The sequence below is a fragment of the Lachnellula hyalina genome (genome assembly GCF_007821495.1).
Source record: "Lachnellula hyalina strain CBS 185.66 chromosome Unknown contig00010, whole genome shotgun sequence".
Classification (NCBI taxonomy): Eukaryota; Fungi; Ascomycota; class Leotiomycetes; order Helotiales; family Lachnaceae; genus Lachnellula; species Lachnellula hyalina.
This window is the reverse complement of record NW_022157124.1, coordinates 57,428-85,371: the sequence shown is the minus strand read 5'-3', so window position 1 is coordinate 85,371 and position 27,944 is coordinate 57,428. Positions and strand designations below refer to the sequence as shown.

Genomic DNA, 27,944 nt, shown 5'->3' with positions numbered 1-27,944 from the left:
CAACAGGGACGCTCGAAAGAAGGGACGCTCCACAATAATAATGAGTGCTGCAACCTCGGGTATATTCAAGTCAAAAACTTCACTATCCCATTCTTATCCTCCATCCGTATCCACGGTCCTCTTCCACCAATTACACATACAAGGGTAAGAAGATAAGTCATGCTTTTATCGCATGCTCATTATCTTATCTTCCGCCCGAGTCATTAAACAAAAGCGAAAAAAGGAGAGATGTGATCGCGGTTGATCTGTAAGTCCATGGCCGTAAAATCAGGAACAGCCGTTCATGAAACGCTTCTGCGTAGATAGCGGATTCAGTTGTGTGGGATTAAAAAGGAAAACATAAACTTCGTAAAAGAGAGATCCCTCGCTTTGGGTGGTGACTGTAGTACAACGTGTTTAATCGGTGCGCCGCATTATGCTGTTTCGGCCTTGGGCTTGGGAGGGCCCGGGTCGTAGTGCTGACCCTGAAGCAGGTCCCACAGCGTGAGAATGACGTCCTCTGCCAGAATTGGTGGTGTGCAAGTGGCCAACATCATGTTTGCCTATAGTCACGTTAGAATGTTGAAGCTGGGTGAGGTGATTATAGGGACTTACCATCGCAGCAAGCTCGTACATTCTCGAGCCTATCAGAATCTCGGTCTTGCCTCTCGATTATTGCCCTCAGGTCTTCAGCACTGTCGTGCACCTCGCTAGCCTCATAAATACTACCACTGTTTCCTGCGCTTTGTCGGCTTCTGGTGCTTCCCTGCTTCCAGTAGTTACTTAGTCGCGACAAAGTTCCGCTAGGGTTTCGAGATGATGTCGATGCTTGGACAGGTTGGGGCTTGTTCATTGACGTTCGAACAGACTTGCGCGTGGGTGAAGTATTACGGGTTGTGCGACTATTGTATGATGAGAGTGATGCTGGGCCTCGGCGTGTGTTGTTGTTGCCAAATCCAGGATTGAACTCAGCTACATCTTCATGCGTAAGAGATCCATTGGCAAGATCCGCTGCATCTTCACCCTTCTGCTCGCCAGTCCTGAGAAGCAGGTAAGACAATGCGTTAAACCAAGTTTCATGAAGTTGCCCCGTGGTTGCGGTGAACTTGACAGCACGACCGGGGGTCATGATAACTAAACTCTTACGATGCAGGCCAGGAGGCATTGGGTTGTCGTCCGTTACTACCCTGACAGCTTCAATTGGAACACTCTTTGCTTTCAACTCGGCTCGGCCTGCTGATGATGGATCTCGGTCGCTCCAGTAAAGTGTTCTGGTGTATGGATGAACCCAGAAGTAACGACGATGTCGGTTCTCTGACATTGCTCCACGACCAGCCTTTCGGGTATACTTCCAGAGATATTCTCCAATCATTGTCTGCGTGATGGCATTGATCATTCTAGGATCAGTACTAGGTTCTAGACCGTGTGGCATCGGCATTCCTGTTCTCAAATTGAAACGAGTGTCAACCTCGGACGCAAATGATGTCACAGATGACCGTCTGGATCTAGCAGTTCCAGGAGGTGATTGTAAGGCGCCGCCTGAAGAGTGATATGCTCGTGGAGTTGGGCCGTCATTCAATGAAGTTGGACTCATAGGGGGTTGTTGGCTAGGTGTACGAGGCCTGAATGACGGATTGTTGGCTCTGTAAGCACTCGCGGGATGCAAGGGAGGTCCCATGGGACCTGGAGTGTGAGCACCATTAGATGAGCCGCTACGCTGGGCGGCGGCAGCAATGACTTTCTTAGAGTCTGCAGGTAGTGGTGGATGAATGCTCGAAATGGACCCGTTTCTTTGGCTCCCGGCACTAGTTGGTCTCTTCAGTGGGAGAGCAGCAGTGTCATGCGGATAGTCAGGCTCAGTCATCTTTGATCTCGCGCGGCCAACACTTCCGATACTCTCCTGGGACTTGCGAGCTCGAACGATTAGAGGCAGAGTGGTGGAATGATGAGCAGAAACAGGCGACTTTCGACCATCTTCAGCAATGATTGCCGTTTGTCTCTTGTTTCGTAGCATTTCATCGATTTGTTCTGCTGTCAAGGCAGTCTGCGAGCTTTCATCGGTTGTCTCTACATGAGGCTTCCTGGCGGTTCTCTCGTTGCTATTGGTATTGCTAGATAGCTCTTTGAATGGCCGCTGGGAGTCTGGAGTATCATTCATAGGCGAATCGCTAGGCGACTGGCGAGTCTCGTCCTCGGCAATAATTGGTGTCGTAGGGGTCTTATCCTTATTCCAGCCAAAGACAGACCCAAGGAACTTAGGTTTGGGCGTCTCCGGGTCTTCTTGTCGGACGGAATGATCTTCGTCAGACTCATAATGAGGAATCATCACAGCATCTCTTCTTGGGCTTCGGGGTGAGAGTGGCGTGATTGGTTCTGTATTGACAGACTGGATGGACGAGAAAACCAGCGGAGCAGGTACTGGAGCTTGTTTTGGCGTGCTTGATAGCGGTTCTGTTGAACGATCTGAAAGGATTGGAGACTGCGCCTCGGTAGGCTCAACTTGTTCGGAATGGATTGTAGACATGGTTAAAGAAGCAGCAACATTCTGAAGTCCTGACAGGCTTGCCATTGGGGTTTGCGCACGAGACATTGGGGGAGATGGGAATTTGGCGAGCTTTTCATCCATAAGTTCTGGATCATACTGTGAGCTCCTGTCGCTGTACGTTGAAGCTGATATAGGTCGAGCGTCTGTATGAGAACCAACCCGGAGAAGACCATTAAGCTGATTATTGAGTTGGTCCTCATGCCATTGCCTTGCAGTATCAGATATATTGACCTGGGTGCCAGTTGAAGAACGCTTATCACTCGCTAAATGTGCAGCCTCCGTGAGAGCGGCGCCTGCAAGGCCGGCTCCCGCGAGGTAAGGCACCGCAGTCTGGGGTGTAACTGGTTCTGGTTCTTGTTCTGTTTCTGGCTCTGGCTCCCAAGGTTCAGTCATCATTGCAGAATCAACCATAGGGAGTTTTGGTACAGGTGGTGCCATAGCAATAGGTGCGGGAATGCCCTTTGCAGTGGAAGGTCTGGATCCTGGTGTTGCGGTCAGCGAAGGGAAGGTACTACGGCCTGGCGTTCCCTGAAATGAGTCCTCCTCATCACTTGCTCCCATATCGGCAAGCTCAGCAAACAAGGTCTGACCACCCTGTGCAGGTGTGCCCTCTCTACTGCTATTTGCAAGGCTGACCGGGCTACTTTGAAATGGCTCTTCGCTAGCGACTCTAGAGCGTCGGTTACCCCCCCGACTAACTCTCAATCTGAGACGTCCAGCAGGTTGAGCAGTTGGTGTCTTGACCTCATCGTAATCCCACTCTTCACCAGAAGTTGAGGCTGTACTCTGGAATGACTGGCGATTTCCAGGTCTGGTCAGGGCAAGAGGTGGAGGCTTCTTGCGGGATGGACTACCCGATCTGCCCTCTGTTTCAGTCAACTCTTCACTGCCACTCATGCCTTCATTAACAGTCTGGAAATCCTCAGTCTCTGTAGCACGTTCATTGGCCGTCTCAAATGCAGCATCGCTTGTCTCATTCGCAGTCTCAAAGTGATCGCTGTGTTCGGGCGGGGGGCGATCAGCGACTCCACCACCACCAGCTCCCACGGCAACACGGGCAGCAGTGACTGCTGCTGAGTGACTTGGACTTGTTTGGCCATTGTCTTCCTCCCAATTCATATCGTCCACGAAAACCTCGCTTCTACTACCCCTCAATCCTCCTAGTTGGCCAGGCTTAGCGGGCTTCTTGAACTCCTTTGAGTCTACTTTGCGATTTCTCTTGCCGTTTACAGATCCCATTCCCACCGTTCGGCTGGACTCCAGTTCGTCTCGGGCATCCTGAAGCATTCGCTTTAGTTCTAACTTTTCTGTCTTTTCCCGATGGATGTTCCCCTTCAGATTCTGGATCATTCGATGTGCATGATGTAAAGAACTCTTCAGCGTCTCCGATTCCAACATGCTATGTCTTGGAGTCCCTTTGATTGGAGAGGGTGGCGGAGAGTGTTCAGGTGTGACGTCGTCATGTGCAGTCTCTAAGTCCTCATCACTGAATCCTCGTGTTTGGTCCCTACCCTCCAGTCTTCCACGTTGATGTGCAACAGCTTTGGCAAGCTCCTGATTTTGGCCAGTCAAATCCTCGATTTTTCGTTGCAACGCCCCACGTTCATTCTCAGCTACAGTCATATTTCGCCTGACAGCAGCCAGCTCCGCATCATGATGCTTGACAGTATTCGTATGGTCCTCGGATAGCTTTGCGTGGCTCAATTTAATTTCATCGAGCTCCTTCTGTGCAGCGCTCTTCTCAATTTGCGAAACATTCAGACTTTGGGACAACTTCTTTTCCCTGTCGGCCGCCTCTTTCGAGGTAGCCAAATACTCGTGGATCTGGGTCTCCAAATTCCAATTTTCGTCTTTATACCTCTGCTCGCTCTCATCAAGGCTCCGTAATCGCTGGCTGAATCCCTCTGCCTCCTCCTCTAACCTTGATTTTTCCAAAGTCACAGTCTTCAATGCTTCTTCCTTTTCGGCCAACAGAGCCTGGAGATGTCTGACTTGGGATAAAAGAGATGTACTGATTTCGGTAGCGAACTCTATGTCGTGTACACGATTCGAGGGCTGGTTTCGTTGGCGTCTGCTGTTAGGAACGTTGAGTTTCGAGGGTGAGTTGGTGGCTTGACTTTCGAACTTCGAGGGGCTTGCAGCACGCTATTGCATATCAGTGATGTCCAAATCATGTGTAATTAAGTAGTATGCATGCCTTTGTTTCACCTGTATATGGTGAATTCCCAACCTCACCACTTGTAACTCTGGACTTTGGCAGAAACGCCCTCGCACTCTCGCGGCCAACGTCATTGTATTCCTTCTCAATATCAATGAGCTTTTGCCGCAATTCGGGCGTGATGTCCCCTTCGCTTTGCTGCTTCTCGACCTCCTTCAACCGATCTTCTAGCTCTTTTCGCTGTTGTACAAGGGTAGTTCCGATCTTTGAAGCGTCTTGAATTCGTTGTTCGGTCTGGGCAAGATGAGCCTCCAATGCCCGCTTTGCTTGTTCCGGAGAAGCGGTGGGTCCGAGAGCAAAGAGCTGGCTGTCAAAATGTGAGAATCGGTGGTGCGCCGAGCTTGTTGAACTGGACAAGAAGGGATCATTCTGCTCTTGTGCTTCAGCGGACACCAGATCCTGGGAAGCCAGCGAGGTAGCCATGGCGACTGCACGAATTCAGATTAAACAATTCCAATCAAAGGACAGCCTTTGACAAGAAATCGTCTTCGGAAATCACCAGTCTCCAAACACTCCCCGCGGTCCTGTAGGAGGTACAGAGCCAATTCAGGGCGAGATTCGCAGGCGTGATGGTTCGCGTGATACTTGTACTTTTGCGCAAAGATATTAAGATTGTATTGTACAACTCGGTGGAAGGTGGCACAAAGTGCAAAGTGGGACTGGTTGCACTGGAATGTCGGCAGTGTCGTTGATGTAGAATACGGGCCAGAATTTAGTCGTGTTGACGGACTAAAGGCGCGCGTTCCTGATACTGCCCTGGTCCGCGCCGAGACACTTCCTTTATTATCCCGTGTAAAAATACAACCCTGCCTCCTGCGTGATTGAGGGCAGGTTCGCGACAAGAGGTACTTGTGGCGGTCTAGCAAGAACTATTGGGGGAGGGGGGAGAGAAGGTATGTAGGGTGAGGTTGAGGTAGGTGAGGAGATCGTGGAGACGAGATGATGCTGGTGGGCCCACGGATCTCGATAAAAAAAGAGCAGGTAGAAGCGCGGCGCGGGATGAGACGTTAGTGGATTGAATTGCTATCTTACTGGTCCAAGGCGGATAGTTTTGTTTACTGTATTCCCTTCTCATCTTGTCTATATATACGCAATTTGGTTGGTCTACGCGCTCTCAAAACAACAACGCATCATGACTTTTCTATTATTCCTATTATTTACTTCCCTGAATTATTATGGCGTGCATGACTGTGCAATTTGCTGAAATTAAAAAGCTTCCAAAAATTGCCCAGGATTGATTATCCCGGTGTTTACGCTGGAGCTATTACGGAGGTATTTATTTATTCCTCTGCGATTAGTCAGCCTTACTTAATTAGTGGCACTACCTTATTAGCCTAGCCTTACCTAGCCTAGCTAGCCTAGGTAAGGTAAGGTAAGCTTGACAATACCATATATTTTCTCAGCCTCGAGAACAAACCTCTAACGCAGCAACCTTCAACACTATCGATACTCTCAGATCGCCCAGTAAGTGTGAAACTATCGGACATCATGGAATCTACAGAAACTCCTCCAGCAGCTCCGCCAGTAGCAATCTTCAAGAAACGCTCTGCAAAAGGCAAATCCAATTTTCGAAAACGAGCCGCCACCCCACCTCCAGCCTCGGACAGCGACGATTCAGCGTACTCTTCATCCGAAGATGAATCCGGCCGAAAGATTAAACGAAGGAAGAAGAATACAGGCGTTGTAACAGCATCCTCTAGGAACAACACTTCCTCAAACACCGACCTCACAGCTTCAATATATTCTGCAGACCGGAGCACCACCATGAAAAGCTCTAATGACGCCACCAAGCAAAGCAACTGGTATGATGAGAATGCCACCGATGCCCTATCAACCAAAAACCTGCTCGGCAGCACAAGAGCTGCCCCGGCCGAAGCAGCAGATGGAACATACAAAGGTCTCGCGAACGCAACCACCTTCATCCAAAAGAATCCAGATGCCCCAAAACGAGTCATGGGCCCCGTAAAAGCACCCACAAACATCAGAACCATCACTGTTACGGATTTTGCACCAGATGTATGCAAAGATTACAAGCAGACGGGTTTCTGTGGTTTTGGAGATAATTGTAAATACTTGCATGCAAGAGAGGATTACAAGCAAGGCTGGCAATTGGATAAAGAGTGGGAGAACGTCACCAAGGGCAAGAAAGTGGGGGGGACGAAGGTAGCGAGTGCGAATCGAGATGCGGTGGAGGAAGACTCAGATGACGATGATGCGATGTTGGAGGGCATCCCGTTTGCGTGTATTCTGTGCAGGGAAAGTTACAAGGATCCTATTTTGACAAAGTGCGGGCACTATTTCTGCTTGAACTGCGCGTTAACTAGGTATAAGAAAGATCCTAGTTGTGCGGCTTGTGGTGCGGGGACTGGAGGGATGTTTAATGGGGCAAAGGGGTTGAAAAAGTTGCTAGACAAGAAGAGGGAGAAGGCTGCTAAGAGGCGGCAAAAGGCTATTGAAGCCGGAGAGGAAGTAAGTGATGAGGAAGAGGAAGAATAGTATATTAGACATCAGGCAAATAAATACCCATCAACCATGTCCCCTTGGTTTTACAACTGATCCCCCAGTCTGCTTTTTTTTCACATCGTTTTTGTCTTTTGCATTGGACAGGCTCTGATAGCTCTAACTTGACCTTCACTTTTATTATGAATTCTTGACCACTACAGTTGATATTCTAATAGGATTCGAAAATGCGTATTGGCCGCGGTCTATTTTGTTTTTGTTGCGTATCGCAAAGACCTCGATTTCAGCTATGAATTCAATCCTTGACTGTATATACTATATACATCTCAAGATCACATGCTGCCTCCCCTTTGAGAAGTGAATATTCAAGAAACGGCTTGTTCTGCTAGCTTCACGATTATTTGAGTTCGAACCTCGAAAAGTACCTACCTAGGTAATTCACCCTGGCGAAGTACAACCTGCCCATTTAAAACATCTCCCAACTCAAGATACGGGCTGTTCGTCGTCTGTGGATGAGTAACCAAATTCCCACCACTTCAAAGGCTCCCCACCTGACGAAACTCCATTGAGCAAACCACGCTGCCTCGAATCAAGTCATGTCCGACCGTCTCAAAGTAAGTTAACAGATATTTCCACAATTGCTCTCGTTATCATTTGTTTCACTTTCCCACGTACAAAATAGCGCTGACCATCACTCGCAGATGCCTCACTCAAACCCGCGGGTGCAAGCCCCATCGACTTCCATTACCCCTTCCATCTCGAAGGTGCGCGCCTCGCAGAAGCTCTCCCTCAAGCGAAAAATCAAGTACTGGAACATGAGTATGCCCCAGTCCCAAACTAGCGGCAGCGGTACACAGCACTACAAGCACCGGGAGCCAGCTGTAGTCATTGACTTGACGGAAGAAGAGCAGCCTTCCAGCACATCCAGTCCAAGCCCCACCAGTCAGTCTTTCGACATCGATCAGAAAGCGAAGGACAAGTATAACCGCCTCTACGACAAGTTTTCGAGTCCAATGGTGCCACCGTCAAAGACGGCTGGCAAGCAGAACTGGTACTGGGGTAACCTAGACAACAACTCGAAAGCAACGGCAGAACAGACTCAACCTTCTATGACTGATGCAGTTCCATACAAGGAAGAAAGCTCCACCGGCATTGTCAAGTCTATCTTTGGTCCCCGAAAACCGGCTGGAGAAGTTGGAGTGAACGGAAAATCCCCGACTACTCCTCGAGCCATCGTCACCAACAATTCCGACGAAGCCGATTTTCGGGATTTCACCAAGTTGCCCAAGGAAATTAGAGACATGATCTGGAAACTTTCCTTCCCACCACCACAAGTCGTCACCATATCTAGGGACTACGGAGAGATCGCCAGGATTTTTGAAGCGAAAACAATGGAAAATCCATTCAATATCTACCGAGCCAAAGCTACATATCAAATCCCGACCCTGTTACACGCATGCCAGGAGTCCAGAGAAGTTGGTCTTAAGCGATACAGTCGGGCTTTTAAAGAACAACTTGGCGGCAGACCTGCCTACTTCGATTACAAGAATGACATTCTACTTTTCATCTCTTTTGAGGCAATGAAAAACTTCTACGGTGGGACCCTTATAGGCATCGCACCAGCAAAGATTGGTTTCCGTTTGGATATGAACGAAGTGCACCACAACGTTGAACGGGTTGCTATAGTCACTAGCCTTGGTAATAATAGTCAGGCCTCTATTCAAAGCCTCGGGTGGTAGGTTCATCCCCCCCCCCCCCCCCCCAAAAAGCTGTTTTCCTCTATGTGAGCTTCTTGGCTCTCTCCAAGTACTTGACTGTTTACTATACTAATTCGTTCGGGGCAGGACTTTCAACCTGTTCATTAAATTGAAGATGGCGTTAATAAGAGATGATAAACCTTTCTTCATCCATCGCAATCATTTGGTGTCCTGTATTCAAGGCCGCTCCTTACCCGTCAATTTGTGGTCTGAACTCGTTACTTTAAGGGCCGGCAATCTGCCAGAGGTCTGGACTTACGTCTAGCAATACTAGCACGGTTCGGGCTGCATTGAAACGACGTGGGATGACGTGGTAAAGCATGGAGCTCTCATATACAAGTAAAGCAAGTTGAGCGGTTTGCAAGGGACATTGAGGTTAGCTAGTAACCAGACTTGCGCTCGATCTCGTTGCCACATGGAAGGTTTTGGGTGGGATAGAAGGAAGATACAATCACAATGGCAGACAAAGGGGTCTACGATCATTAACTTCAAACCATCACTCTCGAATGAGGTCACCGGTACCTTAAAGCCCTACGAGAATACAAAGGCTATTAAGGAAGGTAGAAGGAATATAATAAGTTTGCGAGCTCTACGTGTACGTGTATATGATTAACGTGAAATTAGAGGCAGCGTATGTTAATCATATCTACGACTATCAGACCTGCCAGCGCTCCCTCCGATATCTAACATGCAGGAGTCCAATACGTCTAAATGTGCACTGCAGCTTTTCAGCACTGTAAATTAACACCGGCAAATGCGAAATAAGGCTCTTAGTCTTGTTAACATCTGCCCTCTTCAATATCCCCAAATATGAAAATATCCTACCGTGAGTCATTTTATCAAGTACTAACTGAGAAACATTGATGTCAACACTTAGTTAGACTTTCTTCTCGCCTATTGCCTTACTCTATTGCCTTGATTACAACATACTATACTATACAATTCCAAGCGCCCCTCGACCACCACCCATTCATTCATTTCTAGCCTTCCTCCACTTTTATTAGCAAACTCCTATCTTCCATCAATCAATCAATATTCCTCTCAAGCAAAAAATCTTCCATTGGGTAGATGAAGAACTAGGTGTTGAACTAAGTACCTAGGTAGGTAGCTGTTCTCCGAAACTCGTTTAAGCCAGCGGTACAGTACAATAGGGATATATAGAACCTTAGGCCGGTCAAAGATGCCAGGTCGGCAAGGAACACAGACGTCAATGAGATTTTGATTTTAATGGTTTTACTAATATTTACTACCTGTCGTTATAACACATCCTACCGCCTCCGAATAGTAATGAGAGATGTGGCTCGATACTTATATACCTTATGCTTATAAGTTAGAATATGGGGGGGGGGGGGGAGTTTGAATTTTAGCTCAACATCCAAACTTCCGAATAATGCCCTACCTAATCTTGAAACTAATGTCATCTTCATTCTTGGTACTCCATGGTGCTTTGATACCAGGTCATGGATCATGAATCTATAATATCACATGGGATTGCAAGCTACAAATCTCGGCGAATCATTTCACTCCAACACAATAACAAAATCACTTATCACTCTCAACGTGCTGTAATGGGCATGTATTCATCTACTCATACGACCATCGAACAAAGTCATCTATCTACGTAGCAGCTTTGCGTGCTGATCGCTCATAATTCATTCTCAAATTCGGCCAACCACCCAGTGAAGCTGCTTCTCCAAAATTGCTCCTCCCCAAAGGTATCGATTTCTGCCTCAACGAGTCCCATCCCAAAGGTATCCATCCATCCGCTCTGCTGCTAAAAAAGACAGCAGCAACAAAAACGCCCAACCATGCACGCACGCTTGAGCGTTTGATGTAAATCCGCTCCAAATATCTTTCTTTGATGAAGTATCATGCGGCACCATTTAAGACAACACCGGGAACTTGGCCTGAAGCGGCTGCGGCGGCAGCGGCCGCCTCGGCGTTGGCGACCAGTGCGTCGGCTTGTTGCACAGCTTGTTGGATGGTGTTTTGCTCTTCGGGACTCAGGTTGCCTGTGAGGGACGAGTACAGTTGGGGCTGTTCATGTTGCATTTCTAGATATTGTTAGTATCGTGTACACGATCCTATGGAAGGGGACTTACTAAGAAGGGCTTCCTTGAAGAGGAAATAGGGTTCAATCTTGTCAAGTGGGGTCTCGAGAAGGCTTTCTTCCCCCAATTCATCATCTGAATCGTGGTCTTCCAGATTTTGGAATTTTTGGGCCTGTCAAGAGGTCAGTATATTAATGACGAAGGGGTAGGTAGTTTATTTACCTCTTCGTTCAAGAAGTCAAGGTAAGCGGTGCTTTCATCCTTGGCATCTGTCTCCTCTTCAGGTTCGGTTTCTTCATTCCACGCTGTGTCATCCCCAGCCCAGTCTTCTTCGTCATCGTCATCATAGGCTGACCCATCAAGTGGGAAGTCATCCTTCAAGATTTCGTCACGTTCTGTACATATGTTAGGCCAACTCTGCACAAAGAGGAGAGGACTTACTCTTCTGGGCGGCTGGTAGTGTTTGAAAGAGCCGGACGATACCCTATTTGTTGTTAGCTAAAGCAAATAAAGAATATGGGCAAGCACTCACTTGTAACAACCTCGGCCAACCAGTTTGGACACTCGCAGGAACTTGGTCAACGTTGAGGGTGAGCAGCGCAACAATAGCAGCGATTGATAGCTTCTTGTCATGCACTCTAGTGAAGCTGTCGATACTTGAAAACCACAAGCTAAAGAATTTGTTGGTCCAGCCTTTGGCCTCCAGAACATGCAAAGCCAATACCTAAAGGAGCGTTAGTGACAATATACCATGGCATTTGTGAACTCGACATCCTTACCGGATTGTAGTAAATGGCATTAATAACCATCTCCATCAAGTGGATTTTGTATGACTTGACCTTGACCTCGTTGCTTGTCAAAGTACGCATAGCCATTTCAACCTGTTGAGCATTAGTGAAATGCGAGATAAAAACAAGATTCGAGTCTTACAAATGCAACAACGTAGTTATCAGCATGACCACGAAGACTGAGCATTATACCCTCGGCCAATTTGCAAGCACAGATCCTGTCTACTCCCCCAACCTTTTCATCGGCAAACATGTCGGATACCATGCCGAACATGGCCTCGAGGTACTGTGGAGTTTCTATAAGATGTTGTTGACCGTATTGAACAAAGTTATCAAGCGCCGGGAGCATGTCCTCGAGGTAAAGTTCGGCCCCCGCCTTAAAGGTCGCATGGATAAGCTCAAAAGCTTGCCACATCACTGGGGAAATAGATTTGGCGGCGAACGTGCAGCTGTCGATGATCTCGAATACCTCATTGTATAAATCTAATCTAGTTAGTAAGTTCTTCTATACTGAAGGAGTTTCCGCTTACCGTATAATTTATTCTCCAAAGTAACCTTAATCACCGGCATAAGGATTGCCTCCATGTGGAGAAGGACATCAGGGGTACTTTCCAGAGTAAGAATGAGAGTGCCAATTGTTTGTAGAACGCCAAGAGCAGTGATGCTCTTGTCGTCCAGATAATCTCCATAGCTCTCATCATCATCACGCTTATCGTTCTTCTCTAGAAGCTCTCGAACGATCCGTAAATATGTGTCTCGCAACTGCTCACTCAAAGCAACGGCAAATGGAGTCAGCTCAGCGGCAAATACTTCGACGAAGTCCTCCATGACATTAGACAATGCATCAACATCGACCTCATTTGCAAGCCTCAGTAGCTGTTGCATGATTTGAGGGATATTCTGTTGCATATTTGTTCGGATTATATCATGTCTGATGAGGGGTTGAAGTGCAAGAGCAGCCTCGACTCGAACAGGGAGATCAGTGTCGCCCATACATTCTAGAATGTTACGATAGATGATAAGCAGGTTGTTCGGATCCTTAAAATCCAACTGCTCGAACTTCTCAACGGTATCACAAGCTCGGGCCCTCAGAAATCCCTGTGTACTGCGGAAATCTGGGAAAACGTAGCGCACAAGGAAGTATTCTACTTGTTCCGCGATCGGACTCTTCTTCCCGAGAATGACACTGGATAATGTTCCGATCATCCGTAAAGCACCCTCCTTTGCAATATGGTTCTTGTTCGCATCCTCTGTCGTCTCGTATTCGTTCACAATAGTGTTGACGAATGTAAGTATGGTGAAAGTATGCTTTCTCCGAACCTTTGTGAGTGTGACCAAGAAGTTGGTTGCTGCAACATCGGGAGCCGAGATCTCTTCGTAATAATTAAGTTTGTGGTGGAGATACTCTTCAGGGTCTGTATCAAACTTCTCCACGTCGTCTGCCGTAAGGCACATGACTGGAAAGAGAAAATGCGTAACGAGTGTATCAAGATGTGGCTTGAGATGAGCCCACATCTCTTTGGGGCGAACACATTCATCTAAAAAGACAAGAGTATACGACAAGCACGGCCTGCTGAGCCAGGTTGTCTTCGCCACCCATTTTTCGATTTGCTGAAGGTACCCTTTGAGAATTTCAGGGGCAAAATTGGCAGTGAACATTTTTGCAAACTCCGTGTAGTCATCTCCATTGCCCTTCTGCAGTGATTGGGGGTTGCCGTAGCTAAAAAGAGTCAGCAATTGAAGTCAAATCATCTCAAAATCCACCTACCGTACGAAAAGGCGATTCAAATTGAAGTACGCCCATTTCTTGGATTTCCACCAGTGATTTGCCTCACGATCGGCAGTATCTTCTGGTAAAGCACTCGCAGGAACCTCTTTCCCTACGGTATGGAGGAACAATGTGCACCACCCAATAACGACCGTCTGTTCTCTGAGGGCGGTAGCCAGTTCAAACTAAACCTGTCAGCACTTCATTGCTGCTTCAAAATTCCTCCCTAAAACTCACGAAAGTTGCGTGCTTGTATGCCTTCAACACAATATGCAGCATTTCCCCTGCCTCATCGCTCTGCTCATTTACCAGCCCTTGCCCAATACTCAACAGTCGGGGGAAAGTTGCTTCGACAATCTTATCAAAGTCGGCTCGGTTTTCTCCTGATTTGAAGCGAAAGACGCGGCAAATAGCAAGCAGGCACTGTAAACCTGCAAATATGGAGGCGGCATCGTTTGTATTCAGGAGCTGTATTGTAACATCGACGATCGAGGGCCACTTTTCGGGGAAATCATACTGAAGTATCTTTTGGAGGATGGGAACAAGCTGCTGTCGTATTTGGGGTGGGGAGGATGCTAGGGTTGGCAGCAAGCGTTCACGAAACCTATGCTTCTCATCATCCGATATAGCCTTATTCTGTGGGAAATCCTCGCTCGGTGCCCATCCCCTTGTGACTCGGTTCTTCAGGTAAACAACGGCTGTGGCTGTGCGTTAGTATATTCGAGGGGTAGTGGGACGTGTGCGCGTGCGTACTTGATAGACGGATTGGGCCTTCTTGCTCGGCTTGGAGGATATCGAGAAGGGCATCGGTGAAGCCTGGGTGTTCTTCTGCCTGCAAAAGATAGTGTCAATACAGGGCACTTGTAAAATGCTCGGGAATGCATGCGTACGGTCTTCAGGTCCAGTTCAGCACGGCGACGAGCGTCAGCATCTGCGTCAAGGGTCGCGACGATGCGATCTCGTAATACGGCAACATCCATGGCTATGGTATGAACGTGCCGTTCTTTCAGGGTTGGTAGAACAAGAAAATACAGCCAAATGGAGGGGAAGAGGCTTGCGCTCAAGGAAGTTGAAGTTGTCGTGGGTGGTAAATCTTCGGCTAGCGTAGGCAGGGACCGTCTACAGCAAAAAAATTATCAAATTTGTTCTACTGTCAATAGGTCGAGCTCGGAAGGTACGTGGGGAACGTTTCTTCTTTTTCGATATCAATACAGCCTCGCATGAACAGGCACAAGCACAGGGAGTAGAGGCACAGAAGATGATGACATAAGGGACAGAGAGGTGCAATGGGTTTCGAGTCTCGGGGACAGAGAATAAATGCCTGTCTCCTTCCTTCCCCTTGCATTGTGAAGGATCTCGGTTGATCTATAAACGGCACGATGCAATTATAGTTACGGTATAATGCCACTTTGTTATTACTTCTTTTGTACACTTGTCCTGAATATTGCGTTGATTAGGATAACTTTATTCAAGGACTACACATTTACAACCAGTAAGTAGATGGACGAACATTCAAAGTGCTGATTTTGCCCCACGTACTGGATTATCAATCAAAATACAAGTACTCGAATTGTTTCAGGAGCAGGCTTTCCAAGGCAACGCATAGAGGATACACTTCCTCCTCCTTCTCCTCGTGGGTCCCGGTGTCCGAACCAGCGTAACAGACACGTGGAAGCCGTGGGAGTTGTCGAAGCCAGCATGCAAACAACAGACTCGTGCATTTGACAGCCTGTGCTACAGTAAAGATGAGAACCCCGCCTTATGTCACACGTGATGGAGGAGGAAGGGGGACGGGATGGGGTACACCATGTCATAGTGAAAAAATATATATATCATCGTCTCCAGAACTCGGATGGCATTTACTATGTAAAAATCGCCGTATTCTAATAACCATACCGTAGTAATTCGAGGATTGGCAGCTGAGGTTCTGATTAGGACTGAGTGTCCAGGACAAGATTGGGAAACAATCGACTTGATTAGAAGTGTGTTATCCCTTCGATGAACTTCTGGGCCTGCTTCAGAACTAATTGCCTATATCCAAATATCCTAATTACTTAAGTTTATACTCGGGATCCAGCAGCAGGAGAGGAGGAGGAGTAACAGTTTTGGCGCTTCCGGCTGTGACTTCCCAATTGGTATGCAAGCCGGATGTGCACAGTTTTGAAGAACTCCACTCCGAGAACAGTGACAGCGACCCCCTAGCTGGAGGTTGGAGGTTGTGAAAGCTAGGGGGAGACCGCCGATCAAGCTTTGCGAGTAGTAAATGATTGTGAGATTATGCTCCACGAGGGCTGTAATGTAAATAGGGAATAGTAAGTGGATATTATAACTTCTCCACACAAGGACTTTTACAGGTCCCGTTATCTTATAATTCCTAGATTAAGAAAGCTTAAGTCTTAGATATACTAACTATAATAGCATAGTGTTCTTCCAGTTTTTACTTTTATATGTAAATAGTATTTATATACTAAGTAGCGCCTAAGGTCCAGTAGCTCCATGATAGCTCTACTATAGACTCCGCGACTAAAGCGAACTGTTAAACACTATAAGCACGCTACGGAAACCTAATAGCACTGGTACTGGTTTATCCACCCGAAATAAGGCCTAAGCAGCTATAATAGAATACTATAGTCGTTCTTCCTCGTAGAGGCTAATAATATGCAGCTGCTAACTCTTTAGTACCTAGATATGCTTATTGCTCCTGCTGTATAGGGAATAATGTGGGAACCTTTCTAGTCATGTGACCCGGGCTAGCTGAGTCAGCATGGGGATAACCTCTTCGTGTTGCAACACCCCCTTTTTAGCGAGCTATCCAACAACCAATGAAACCACCAGTACCATAAACTACGGACCTACACGTGTAGTGAAGTGATCACCTTGTGATACCAACACCTGCTAATAGGTTAACCTTAAATAAGAGGCTTTAATAAGGCCTAGGAAGGCAGCTTGGCATCTGTCAAACTGTTAAGCGTATTTAGCTGCGCCTATTAGTATCGAATTCGAATGCTAGGATCTGGGAGTCAAGTATATTTCGGCGCTAGGCTTACTCCACTTGCATGACTCGATATGGAAATAGCAGTTTTCTGTTTGGGGATTTGCATTAGTAGTGGGATACAATACTTGGAAACCTTTTCTTCCATATGCTAAGATAAGAATAAGTATAAGTGCCAGTTCCCCTTTAACCTGCCTTCTGTTTCCTTTCGCTTCGAACTATTTGAAGTCTCCTTTAGTAAGCCTTCTCCCTGCACAAGTCACTTGAATTCGAAATCGTACCTTCAACACTTGACTTTACTATTGCCATGGCTACACAAAACTTAACTACACATCCTATGCGATCAGACGGGCCAGGGGGCCCTTCGGGCATGATACCCCATCCCCTCGACCAACTCACCGTTACCGAAGTCAATCTGGCTCGCGAGGCTATTTTGAAAGCCCGAGGTAACACTGTAGCGGTCCATTTTCGATCAATATTTCTCGAGGAACCACCTAAGAAACAACTATCACAGTTCCTTGAACTTGAACATTCCGGGAAAGTGTCATTGCAGACCCCTCGACCAGCTCGCCGCGCAACAGCTCAATACGATGTGGTTTATGGTGATAAGAACCATGAATATACGGAATCTTGCGTAGAGATCGCTTCTGGGCTGGAAGTCGAGAAAAGAGTAGTTGAAAAGGTGCACCATGCCAGTTTGGCTACGTATGACCTGTTCAATTCTTACATCTTCACCACACTTGCTGATTTGCGCGCATAGTCATGAATTCGCAGCATTCACAAAAGCTTGCTTTACCTCTCCTCTCTATAAGAAGGCCATCGCTGAGTTTGAGCTTCCTGAAGGCTTCGTCATCACTATTGATTCGGTGAGCATTTGCGCTACCACATCTGAAATCAAGGCACAAAGGTGCTGTCTTCTGTCTGTCCAAGATAGCTCCTAAGAGCCCGTTCTATTTCTAATTTTCAAAACTTATCTCTCAGTCTTCGAGATTGAAGTATCATTACTATCACTGACTTGTACGTAGTGGCCTTATGGAGGCGATGGAGAGATTGTTCCACGTTATACGCAGGGCCTGTGTTTCGCACGAGACACTCGATCTGGAAATGAGGATTCTAACCATTACTCTTATCCACTTCCATTGATTCCAGTGATGGATACGTATAGTCATGAGGTTGTGCGAATTGACAAATTAGCTACGGGTGGGAAAGATGATGGGCTAACTTACGGGACGCACAAAAAGAATGTACTGGACCACTGCTCACCCGGCGAGTATATTCCTGAACTGCTTTCTCAGCCGCTCCGCTCGGATGTTAAGCCCCTGATCGTTGTTCAACCAGAAGGCCCATCTTTCCAAGTCAACGGTAACCTGATAGAGTGGCAAAAATGGAGGTTTCGAGTTGGTTTCAATCCTCGTGAAGGCGCCACTCTCCACGATGTTCACTATGATGGTCGGAGTGTATTATATAGGCTCAGTCTGAGCGAAATGACCGTCCCGTACGGAGATCCAAGACCACCTTTCCACCGAAAACAAGCATTTGATTTCGGAGATGTTGGTGCTGGGCGTGCGGCAAACAACCTCTCCCTGGGATGTGACTGTCTAGGGGTCATAAAATACTTCGATACTGTGTTGACAGAGGCCGATGGAACGGCCAGCTTAGCCAAGAATGTCGTATGCTTGCACGAGCAAGACAATGGGATCGGCTGGAAGCATACGCACTTTAGGACGCAAAGGGCGGTCGTAACGCGACTTCGTGAACTTGTTGTCCAGTTCATTATCACTCTGTCGAATTACGAATATATCTTCGCATTCAAGCTTGACCAGGCTGGAGGCATTACTTTCGAAACTAGAGCTACCGGTATCGTCAGCGTTGTTAACATTGATCCAGGGAAGACAAGCCCGTGGGGCAACGTTGTATCATCTGGTGCCTTGGCGCAGAATCACCAGCACATATTTTGCCTCCGCATTGATCCGGCTATTGATGGCCAGAAGAATACTGTTTTTACAGAAGAGTCGCTACCTATGCCAATGTTTAAAGAGCTCAACCCATATGGAAATGGATATGAAGTAAGCGAAAGTCCTTGATTGTTTGAAGTCTGATATATACTTTCGAGTGGGATTGACTAACTCTCTCGACAGGTCAGACAAACACCGATCAAGAACTCACAATTTTTTGATGCTTCACCAATGACGAATCTGACGGTCAAAATGATCAATCTGTCGAAGTTGAACCCCGTTTCTGGAAGGCCCGTTAGCTACAAGTTTATTCCTACGGCCTCGCAGCTGATGCTGGCACATCCGGATAGCATCATGGCAAAGAGAGGTGAGTTTTGTTCGCCTTCAGAGAATGTATTGAATAGCCTGAACTTTTCTTTTTAAACGCCATGAATTCTGGGGCCATTTTCTTCAAAAGCCAATACTAACTACATACTCTTCTGCAGCCCAATTCGCGCAACATCATGTCTGGGTAACGAAGTACAAAGATGGCGAGCTTTGGGCCGGCGGAGAATTTACAAACCAATCCCAAAAGGAGATTGATGGAGTAGCGGATGCTGTAGCAAGAAACGAGAATGTGGAAAATGAGGATGTAGTCGTATGGAACACCTTTGGACTCACTCATAACCCTAGAGTTGAGGACTGGCCTGTGATGTAAGAATTACTTCTACAATCCTTCTAAGGGTCTGGAGTCTCTTGCTAACTGAGCTAGGCCCGTGGAAATTCATCAGATCCACCTTCGACCAGCAGATTTCTTCACTGCAAACCCAGCTATAGATGTACCAGGCCCAAAAGATACGGCCTCGGTGCTTGCTCCCGGTTCAGAAGTATGCTGCGAGAGCGGCGAGGTTCAAAAGGCAGCGAGCTCTCATCTTCAGAGCGCTGGGCCAGACCTTGATCCTAAGAGCAACTTGTGATTATTACCAAGTCTGAAAACAACGTGACTTAAGTTATCGAGGGCATAGAGTCTTCATTCAAGGGGAGACATCTGAAACGGAAGATGATGGTAGACTCGTCAGACAGAAATCCTGACGACTTTAGGGTGGGCCAACTTTATGATAGCACTTGTTCTCTTATCATGACCAGGTGACCAGTGCCACGAAATTCTTCTTTTAGTTGTTGTCTAGAAGTTGAGATGATGGCGTTCTGCTGAGCACTGGTAGCGTTGAGGTTAAATGAGAACACTCATTCGATCTAGCTGCTATTCGAAGTCTTTCTGGTTCGCGTTACTTTAAGTTGCTCCAGAACGAGTGCTGTATTTCTACGCGGTCCAGGAATCGACGTTGGCATATTACGCTGTTCGGAGCATGGGCGGTTTCAATGTCTCAGCCCAGTAGGCAGTTCAGGAAGGGACCTGTAAAGAACGGTGCCCCTGAATCATTCATTTTCGCTTTAGTAGTCGACGAAAGAACTTCTACGATGGTGGGCGGAGCTAAAATGGGACAAATTAATGTTTACACTTAAGATCTATCTTATTAACATAGAGAACTTCCCCATATTATCAATCGGGGAAATACTGAATGGATATTTGCATAAAGTCACGGTCAATGAATAAGAAACGGCTATGCAGGAACGCATGCATCCCCAAGACACGAATAAATCCGAATCGCCAAATCCTTGTCACACCCGAATTCTTTTGGTTCTTCAAAGTGGTGCAAGTAAGGGTTCCTTTGGCTTTATGCTTAATTAACCATTCCTCTTGACGTTCTTCGGGCTTTCTTTTTATAGCTTTACCACGCAACTCTGGAAACCCCATAGCTGAATGGGTGGACCGGTATTGACTGGTCTACACATGAGGTTGTTCCTACCCACATCCTTCTTCACTTAGCTTTCCAAGCAGATCTTGCTCTCCAAGCTAGACGTACCCTGCAGCTGCCCCAAGACCCTCTCTACAGAAATCGACTGCATTCCTTGCACAACCACTCTTCGGTTTATTTTCAACGCTGTGCCGGTAGACTTAGCGGAGCATTTTGTTATTTTTAACTAGATGATACGGAATAATGTTATTATTGAAGAGGAAATTCACGTTGGGACTTTGAACCAAGAGCTTTGTGTGATGGGGTCGTGCATTCGTGCCTATAAACGAGTAGCTATGGGGCGAATGTACAGTACAATCAATGCAATCCCCAAGAGCCAATGACCTATCTATCTACTGTCTCGTTGACCTGATAAGACCGCGGTCATCATGCCTCTATCGGCCAGACCTATGCAACTCTTTGTGAGGGGAGTGGTAATTGAATGAAACAAGATTATTGTGAAGGGATTGTGGGCGGGATTTGAAGTGGGGGAATAGGGCATATAGTTGATGCGCTAATGCTCGTGAATTGCTCTATGCAATGCTGAACAATATTCTGAAAGGACATAAATGAAAAACCACAGCCGAAAGTGAGGTGCCACACTGTTGGACCAGAGGAACCTGTATATATCAAAGTGAAAATATTCAGAAACCATTGAAGAGCAATGATATCGTTCACACTAGTCCAACTTTGGGCCCTAGCTTCTCGCAAGTGAGTGGTGCTTCCGATCAACGGGTAAGCTCAAGCTACAGGGATTGCATTTCCACCTCCCCCACCATGCTTCAACGGAGCTGGTCGTACACTCTCGTGTTGATGCTGATGATTGGTGGGTGGAGCCGTTGGGGATGGAGGTGGTGGATCGTCTTGAGCGTACTCATCATCATATTCGTCTTCGTAATACTCCTCGCTTTGTGTTCCTTGGCTTTGGCTTTGATTCATCGGGGTGGGTTGTTGGGCCTGCTGATGCGTAGCTTGTCGATCATGTACAGCCGCAGTTGTCTTAGCCGCAGACTTGTTTCCCTTCTTTCCTTTACGTCCCTTCATCTTCGCCTTCTCTAGCAATCTTCGTCTCTCTGCTTCCTGCTTTCTCACACGTCTATCCTTGATCTCGTACTGCTTGATCAGAGCCTCAGGCGGGGTACCGAAAATGCGTTCGTATTCACAAAACTCACAGACCCAAATGTCTTCCGCGGCAGGTGGGTAGTGATCATTGTATTTCTGTTGTTGCAGACGACGCTTACGGGCCGCAATGAGATACTCTTTGCCAGTTCGACGGCGAGTTTTCTTTGGAGGGGCGGCTTGAGGCGGCGGCTGCTTCGAATTGCCTGGGTTGTGTTGTGATGCAGCAAGGCCTTGCTTGGCATGTGCAACTGTGTTGGGGGCATTGAGACTGGCAGGCATGTTCGGACTCGTCTGAGTTGCATGAGTGCTCATCCTAGCAGCAGCTGGACTTTGATGCATGGGTGCGGTGGTAGGTCCTGGCCAGGCGACTGTTCCTGGGACCTGTGAATCGCAGGTGAATGTGAATTGTGTTGACGCAGTAGTGGATTTCTTAGAAGCCTGTTGTTGCAAGAGACTGACGTTTTCTTGACCTCTTGCTGGAGTGATGGGATGCTTCTGGGCATTGGCATCAGCAATGGATTTCGATATGATTCCTGGGGTTTCGGCTGTAAACAGTGTCAGCTGGAAGATTAAATATGGAAACCAAGTGAATCTCACTAGTAAGAGGCCATTGGGCCTGTCTTTGTTTGACTGTACGACCATTCCCCCAGTTGGAATCAGATAATGTCCTCAAAGGGCTTCTGCCATTGCGGATGCGCCCATATCTGCCTCTACCCGGACCAGAAAGACCCTGAGACACAGCACTTCCGGGGCTATGATAAGAGCCTATGCCACCTCCTATATCATCCGCTAAATCATCCGGACCAGAGATACCCATTCCTGCCATTTCACTTGAGAGGTGAGTTCCATTTAGACTATCCCCTGGGGTAGGAATCTTCCGCTTCTTCTTGTTGTTGGTATTTTCAAAAGAGTCATAACCATCCGCCGAAGACGCAATAGACGCTGGGGGCTGTGGATTCGAATTCTTGGGGTCGGGCTTCTGTACGTAGCGATAAGATCTGCCTGTGGTGGTCTCCGAATGTCTGGAGTAGATTCTACTCCGATATGCAGCCTCGTCCTCATCACTATCCAGCTCATCACCACATTTCCTCGTAATGTAGCCACGCTCTAGCTCATCAGCTCGCTCTCGCTCGCTCGGGTGTTGCGACTCTACCAAACCATTCGCCCCAGCATCCTCTCGTAGATTATATGGGTGGTAGAATAAAGGAGTGGTAGTTTTAGGGGCCGGTGGGTATTTGATGGAATCAGCAACATCTGGGGAGAGTCTCTCGCGGAGGCGTCTCTTGGGTAAAGGCCGGATCGGTCTTTCTGGATAGGGGGAAATGGCATCCGGAGACATGTCTCGTGGTGATTCGGGAGAGTAGCCTAGAGTACGACCAAGAGACGGAGTCAGCAAGTGCAGGAGACGAACAGACGCAAAGGATACGAGTGCAAGTATATCTTTAGCCATGAACGCCATCGGATTTGGGGTGGCGGAAGTCGGGATAAAGGACGGTAAACGGCGAAGGTCTACATACCCATCACTGGCATAGACAAGGCAGGAGCGCCCCCAGAAAAACCCTCTTTACAACTACGGCGGGATCCTGATATCAACAGGCTCGGGAAAGAAGGAGTGTTGCTTTTGTAGTGTTCCCCTATCTTCTGCTAGATGTCAATGAATCAGCCAAAATCACCTTCAAATCCATGGCACCCTATCCCGCATATCCCCATTCCTTCTGAACATAGCAGACGTGCTGTTGATCAAGCAGATAGCCCAGCGAAAGGCCCCTGAATATGTGGGAAATCTTACAGTATTTCGATTGCTCAGCACTCCGACTTCAAATCCGCTCCGGGGCAGAGACAGCTAGTTCCAGACAGTAAAAGGGAAAGAGTGACAATACAAAATGATAGGATCCAAAGAGTGCGTATCCAATGGCAGCAAAAATGGTCGACTTTGGCAGATTTGAGGTTGTTGATCAGTTGATTTATTCTGGCTAGTTCTGGGTGTGTTCAAGTGTTCCACGTAGTAGCAAAGTAAAGGTTTAGGGCCTATGCGGGAGAGTGGCTATATTGAGCCGAGTCGTGAAGATAGCCTCTTATTTCCCCCCGCTCGGCCAAAGGCAAGGTGTGGTGTGAATCGCGAGCGGAAGCTCGAGTGGATTTGATTCTTTCTCCCAGAGAAACGCACCTTGCAAATTTCAACCCTCCCTCCTCATTCCTAGTCGGCCATGATCTCGCACAATTTCCATGTCAGTCGCTGTGAGGTCGCGGATACCCCCTTCTCATTCTAGCTTCTCGAGTTCCTTTTCAGACACAATTCGACACCACCCGCCCTTTCGTTCTCCTTCCGCGTCCTGGCAGAGTTGAAGCTCCCGGATTTCACTCCAAGTCTACGACGGCGACGGCACTGCCCGCCCACTCAATTTCATAGCGGCGAACGCGATCTACTCGCAAAACCATTGCATCATTGTAATTAGAATCACCGGACGGACGACGCGCGAAACTATGGAATCCAGACGGTCCTCTCGCGCCGCTCGATCGAGCCTCCCTCTACAATCGACTACTCATTCCTCAACTTCTTCGAATTCCTCAAGAGCTACGCGACAGCATAAAGCTGATTCCCCGAATAAGTCGACGCCCACCGTCGAGGTCGAGGTCGAGACAAATGGCGCGGACGAGGTAGATATGGACGACACCGAAGATTCAGATGCCGTAAGGTGTCTTTGGTAAGCCAATCTCTCTGCTGCTACATACATATACAAGGGAGGCGCATACTTATCTGTTGGACAGCGGGTTTGAAGAATATCCTGGTCCACCCCAACTCGAAGAAGATGTTAAGGAGGGGATCGAGGAACCGATCATTGCAGTCGCAGAAATGAGTGAAGATGGAGCTGGCTTGTTTCTCCAATGTGATAATTGGTACGTCATATTCTGCGCTTGATTCCATGTGGAAATTGATTCTTCAGCTCAAGCCTCTCTTGAAGCCATACTAACTTGCGCAACAGCAAGGTGTGGCAGCACGGTTGTTGCGTTTCTATCATGAGCGAAGAGCAGAGCCCCGATGAATATTTCTGTGAAGAATGTCGCCCAAACCTGCACAAAGTATACACAGACAAAAATGGGTACGTTTTCATCCCAATTGTTCGAGGAGTTTGATTTCTTGGTTGATTTTCATCCGATCATCAGCGACGCGAGAACGTGGCGCAGATCCAGTCTCACAAGGCTGGCTGCTTCAGATCTACAGAAATATCCACCAACAGACTCAACATTCTCCCAAATGTAACAATACATCGCTAACATAATGGGACGTAGGCAGCGCTTTTCTCGGTATCTCCCCTTATCCCAGAGCCTGTCTCGAACGAGCTCTCGGGCGGGTTCATTCTCCAAAGACGGTACACGGTCTCCACGAGCCGGCAGCAAGAGCGGTCGACCTCCCTCGAGTCTCCAGAGCGCAAAGCGACGGTCTACGATGAACAGTAGGGATGCGGCTTATGATGAGGAAGAACAACTTCGACGAGCAATAGAGGCTAGCAAAGGGGAGAAGAGTGGTGAGAGTACCGACGGCGGTGGTACACGACGAGGAAAACGGGGACGCAGCGATAGCGAAGAGTAAGAAGCTTCAAGTATAGGATTTTGTGGCTTCGGAACAGTGGTGGCTGACATGCCTTTACAGGAAACCTGATGGTATCAAGAGACAACGAACTCAATCAGCCTCGCCAACCCCACTCCTCGAGCAAGAACAAGAACAAACACCTCAAGCGGATTCCGACGATGAAACCAGTGGACGGCATGGAGCTGCCAAGAAGATACGAGGTGCTGCAGCCCGAAACCATAGGGAAAAGGAATTGAGAGAAGAGCGCGAGAAGTCTCGGCAAGAGGCTGCTACTAAAAGAAAGGGGCGTGCTGAGCGCCGAAGGGTTGATGGTACGTTTAGATCTGAGGCTATACCTTAATATTACTAACCGATTCTTCTAATTCTAGATTCAGATCCTTCAGAAGAATTACCACTTGCAGCAAGACTATCCATTGCCAAAAGCACAGAGGGTGCTGCGCAACCTTTAGATCCACCAACTTCGTCGCAAGCAGTAGCTCCGGACACACCACCTCCAAATCAACCTTCAACCTCACATAGGAAGGGTGGTCGACCACCCAATGTTCGAAAAGGCAAGTTAGGAAAGAATCAGTATACAAAAGACAGAGATCTCCAAGAGGGAGATGATCACTCTCCACCGCGGTCTCAATCTAGAGACATTCCCAGGGCTGATGATAGTGGCCACACCTCTGGCAACAAAGGATCTAACAGTGAAGGCAAGCCAGGGAAGTCGAAGAATAGTCATAGCAAGGTCGCAATGGGAGATATGAAGAAACGGGTATCAGCCATCCTCGATTACATATCCCGAACACAACTTGAAATGGCCGGGGAGTCCATGTCCCCAGCCACTGCCGATGTGGCCGAGAAGACTATACGGGATATCGCAGATGGGCTCCCGATGATAAAAGTTCACGGGGAAAACGGCGAGGAGTCAAAAACATCTGGGGCTGGTGAAGACAGTTCTAAAAGAGAATTCAAAGACCTGACTTGTCTAGAAATGATGGATGTCCTGACGAGACAACTGGTGAAATGGCAAAAGGAGTTTCTGTAAAATATTCAGAGGTGTTACATTAGTGGGTTGGGCGGAGTTCTTGTGGGTAGGGGTGACGGTCTGGCAAAGGTCGCCGTTTATGAGGGGAAATCTGTGATTACTTTATACCCCATTATTATTCAAACATCATTAATGAAATCATTAGATGATTCATCCAATGCCTCGATTTTGAATTTGTCCAACAGTAGTGAGAAACATGCCACAATACTGCGCGCAGTGATTATAAAGTCTGGAACTCTTCAATGCACTGTTTCTCTAGATCTTAAAAGTATGTGTCAGACATCCACCACTCCGATGAACATTGTACTCAAACGTTCCCCTATTAGGTGCGCTATTTATATTTGTAATGCATCAGAGTAATTTGGTACATGAAGCGGGGTGCACAGTATACCGTTTCCCAATAACCCTCTAAAGATCATGCAATTATTAAGCGTAGCTGGCGTATTCTTTGTTAAAGACCTGTTCCGAATTAGCCATACTCCATCCGAATACAAAAATGGACACTACTTACTCTACCCAAAACCATCCGGCGAATCTCACTTGTTCCGGCTCCTATCTCATATAATTTTGCACTTTGAGAGTTAGTGAAGATGCAATGGGAAATACCATGAAAGCTTACTCTCGCAGTAACCTTGATGCCGGCATCTCCTCCACATACCCCATTCCACCGAGTAGTTGGATACAATCCAGAGCGCATTCAGTAGCCCTTTCCGCAGCATAAAGGATAGCTCCGGCACAATCTTGCGTTCGAATCTGGCCTAATTCATCCACTTTCCTTGCTGTATCATACGTGTACGCTCTCGAAGCTTGCAACTTCGTGTACATGTCAGCGAGCTTACCCTGGACAAGCTGATTATGTGCAATTGGGATGCCAAATTGCTTCCTTTGATGTGTGAATGGAAGGGCTACGTCCAGGGCCGCTTGCATAATTCCAAGAGGTCCAGAGCTCAGAACGAGGCGTTCGATATCAAGACCTTCCATGAGAACTTTGACTCCTCGGTTGATCTCTCCAAGGATGTTTTCCTTCGGAACAAATACCCCATCAAACACTAATTCTCCAGTATTGCTACCTCGCATCCCCATCTTGTCAAGTTTTCTCGCGCAGCTGAATCCCTCAAACTGTTTCTCAACAAGGAACGCCGTAATGCCCTTCGAACCAGCATCTGGCTCGGTCTTTGCATAGACCACAATAACATCCGCATCCGGTCCATTCGTGATCCACATCTTCGACCCGTTCAACACATAGCCCCCATCGACAGCTTTTGCCGTAGTCCGCATACTAACAACATCACTCCCTGCTCCAGTTTCCGACATAGCCAAAGCACCAACACTCGTCCCAGCAATAAGCCCAGGCAAGAACTCTTGCTTTTGCTCCGGGTTGCCATTCAGTTGCAGCTGGTTGACACATAATTGCGAATGAGCAGCATAACTCAAACCTATCGACCCTGACGCTCTTGAAATCTCTTCCATAACCACGCAATGGGCTTGGTATCCCATAGCCAGACCACCGACGTCTTCATCGACTGTAAGACCCAGGAAACCCGCATCCCCAAGCTTCTGCCACATTTCATTGGGAAAGGCATTGGATCTGTCTGTTTTTGAGGCTACTTCTTCGGTGATTTCCCGTCGGGTGAACTCTTGAACCCGTTCTCGAAGCTCAATGAGATCACTTGGGGAAGGGGGTTCGAAACCCTTGGGGTGTTTTGAGGAAGCATTCCGTCTTGATATGAGAGATTGAGTTGTGAGTCTGAGGGGTATTGTTGGACGTGTTGCCAATGATCTGAGACACCTTACCGCCGCCATATCTAGAAAAAATGTGATCTTGGTAGAGAAGTAGAGTTACATATTTGAG

The 27,944-nt window shown here is 47.6% G+C and overlaps 7 protein-coding genes across 7 annotated transcripts; 3 read left to right on the top strand and 4 right to left on the bottom strand.

Moving 5' to 3' along the window:
* Positions 1 to 396: 396 nt before the first annotated feature.
* apsA_1 (Anucleate primary sterigmata protein A) lies at positions 397 to 5,165 on the bottom strand (the record flags this gene model as incomplete). Its single annotated transcript, XM_031146071.1, has 3 exons — positions 397 to 542; positions 595 to 4,669; positions 4,755 to 5,165. The coding sequence occupies 3 exons, from the start codon at positions 5,163 to 5,165 to the stop codon at positions 397 to 399; spliced, it is 4,632 nt and encodes a 1,543-aa protein (XP_031008959.1).
* Positions 5,166 to 5,917: 752 nt separating this feature from the next.
* Positions 5,918 to 7,238, top strand: cwc24 (Pre-mRNA-splicing factor; the record flags this gene model as incomplete). Its single annotated transcript, XM_031146070.1, has 4 exons — positions 5,918 to 5,922; positions 5,975 to 6,014; positions 6,146 to 6,206; positions 6,244 to 7,238. The coding sequence occupies 4 exons, from the start codon at positions 5,918 to 5,920 to the stop codon at positions 7,236 to 7,238; spliced, it is 1,101 nt and encodes a 366-aa protein (XP_031008960.1).
* Positions 7,239 to 10,828: 3,590 nt separating this feature from the next.
* SPCC550.11 (putative importin) lies at positions 10,829 to 14,546 on the bottom strand (the record flags this gene model as incomplete). The annotated part of the gene is made up of 12 exons (XM_031146069.1): positions 10,829 to 11,013; positions 11,062 to 11,182; positions 11,233 to 11,405; positions 11,452 to 11,494; positions 11,543 to 11,734; positions 11,790 to 11,891; positions 11,941 to 12,281; positions 12,329 to 13,518; positions 13,567 to 13,751; positions 13,804 to 14,264; positions 14,320 to 14,398; positions 14,457 to 14,546. 12 exons carry the CDS (start codon positions 14,544 to 14,546, stop codon positions 10,829 to 10,831), a joined length of 3,162 nt encoding a protein of 1,053 aa, XP_031008961.1.
* Positions 14,547 to 16,865: 2,319 nt separating this feature from the next.
* Positions 16,866 to 19,469, top strand: AO-I_1 (Copper amine oxidase; the record flags this gene model as incomplete). The annotated part of the gene is made up of 6 exons (XM_031146068.1): positions 16,866 to 17,263; positions 17,319 to 17,424; positions 17,584 to 18,624; positions 18,697 to 18,880; positions 18,999 to 19,206; positions 19,265 to 19,469. The coding sequence occupies 6 exons, from the start codon at positions 16,866 to 16,868 to the stop codon at positions 19,467 to 19,469; spliced, it is 2,142 nt and encodes a 713-aa protein (XP_031008962.1).
* Positions 19,470 to 21,089: 1,620 nt separating this feature from the next.
* On the bottom strand, positions 21,090 to 22,929 carry LHYA1_G001081 (uncharacterized protein; the record flags this gene model as incomplete). The annotated part of the gene is made up of 2 exons (XM_031146067.1): positions 21,090 to 22,015; positions 22,068 to 22,929. 2 exons carry the CDS (start codon positions 22,927 to 22,929, stop codon positions 21,090 to 21,092), a joined length of 1,788 nt encoding a protein of 595 aa, XP_031008963.1.
* Positions 22,930 to 23,954: 1,025 nt separating this feature from the next.
* cti6 (putative histone deacetylase complex subunit) lies at positions 23,955 to 26,092 on the top strand (the record flags this gene model as incomplete). Its single annotated transcript, XM_031146066.1, has 6 exons — positions 23,955 to 24,175; positions 24,240 to 24,368; positions 24,455 to 24,571; positions 24,762 to 25,058; positions 25,123 to 25,373; positions 25,431 to 26,092. The coding sequence occupies 6 exons, from the start codon at positions 23,955 to 23,957 to the stop codon at positions 26,090 to 26,092; spliced, it is 1,677 nt and encodes a 558-aa protein (XP_031008964.1).
* A 426-nt stretch (positions 26,093 to 26,518) lies between these two features.
* Positions 26,519 to 27,895, bottom strand: IVD (Isovaleryl-CoA dehydrogenase, mitochondrial; the record flags this gene model as incomplete). The annotated part of the gene is made up of 3 exons (XM_031146065.1): positions 26,519 to 26,551; positions 26,604 to 26,664; positions 26,712 to 27,895. 3 exons carry the CDS (start codon positions 27,893 to 27,895, stop codon positions 26,519 to 26,521), a joined length of 1,278 nt encoding a protein of 425 aa, XP_031008907.1.
* Positions 27,896 to 27,944: the final 49 nt, after the last annotated feature.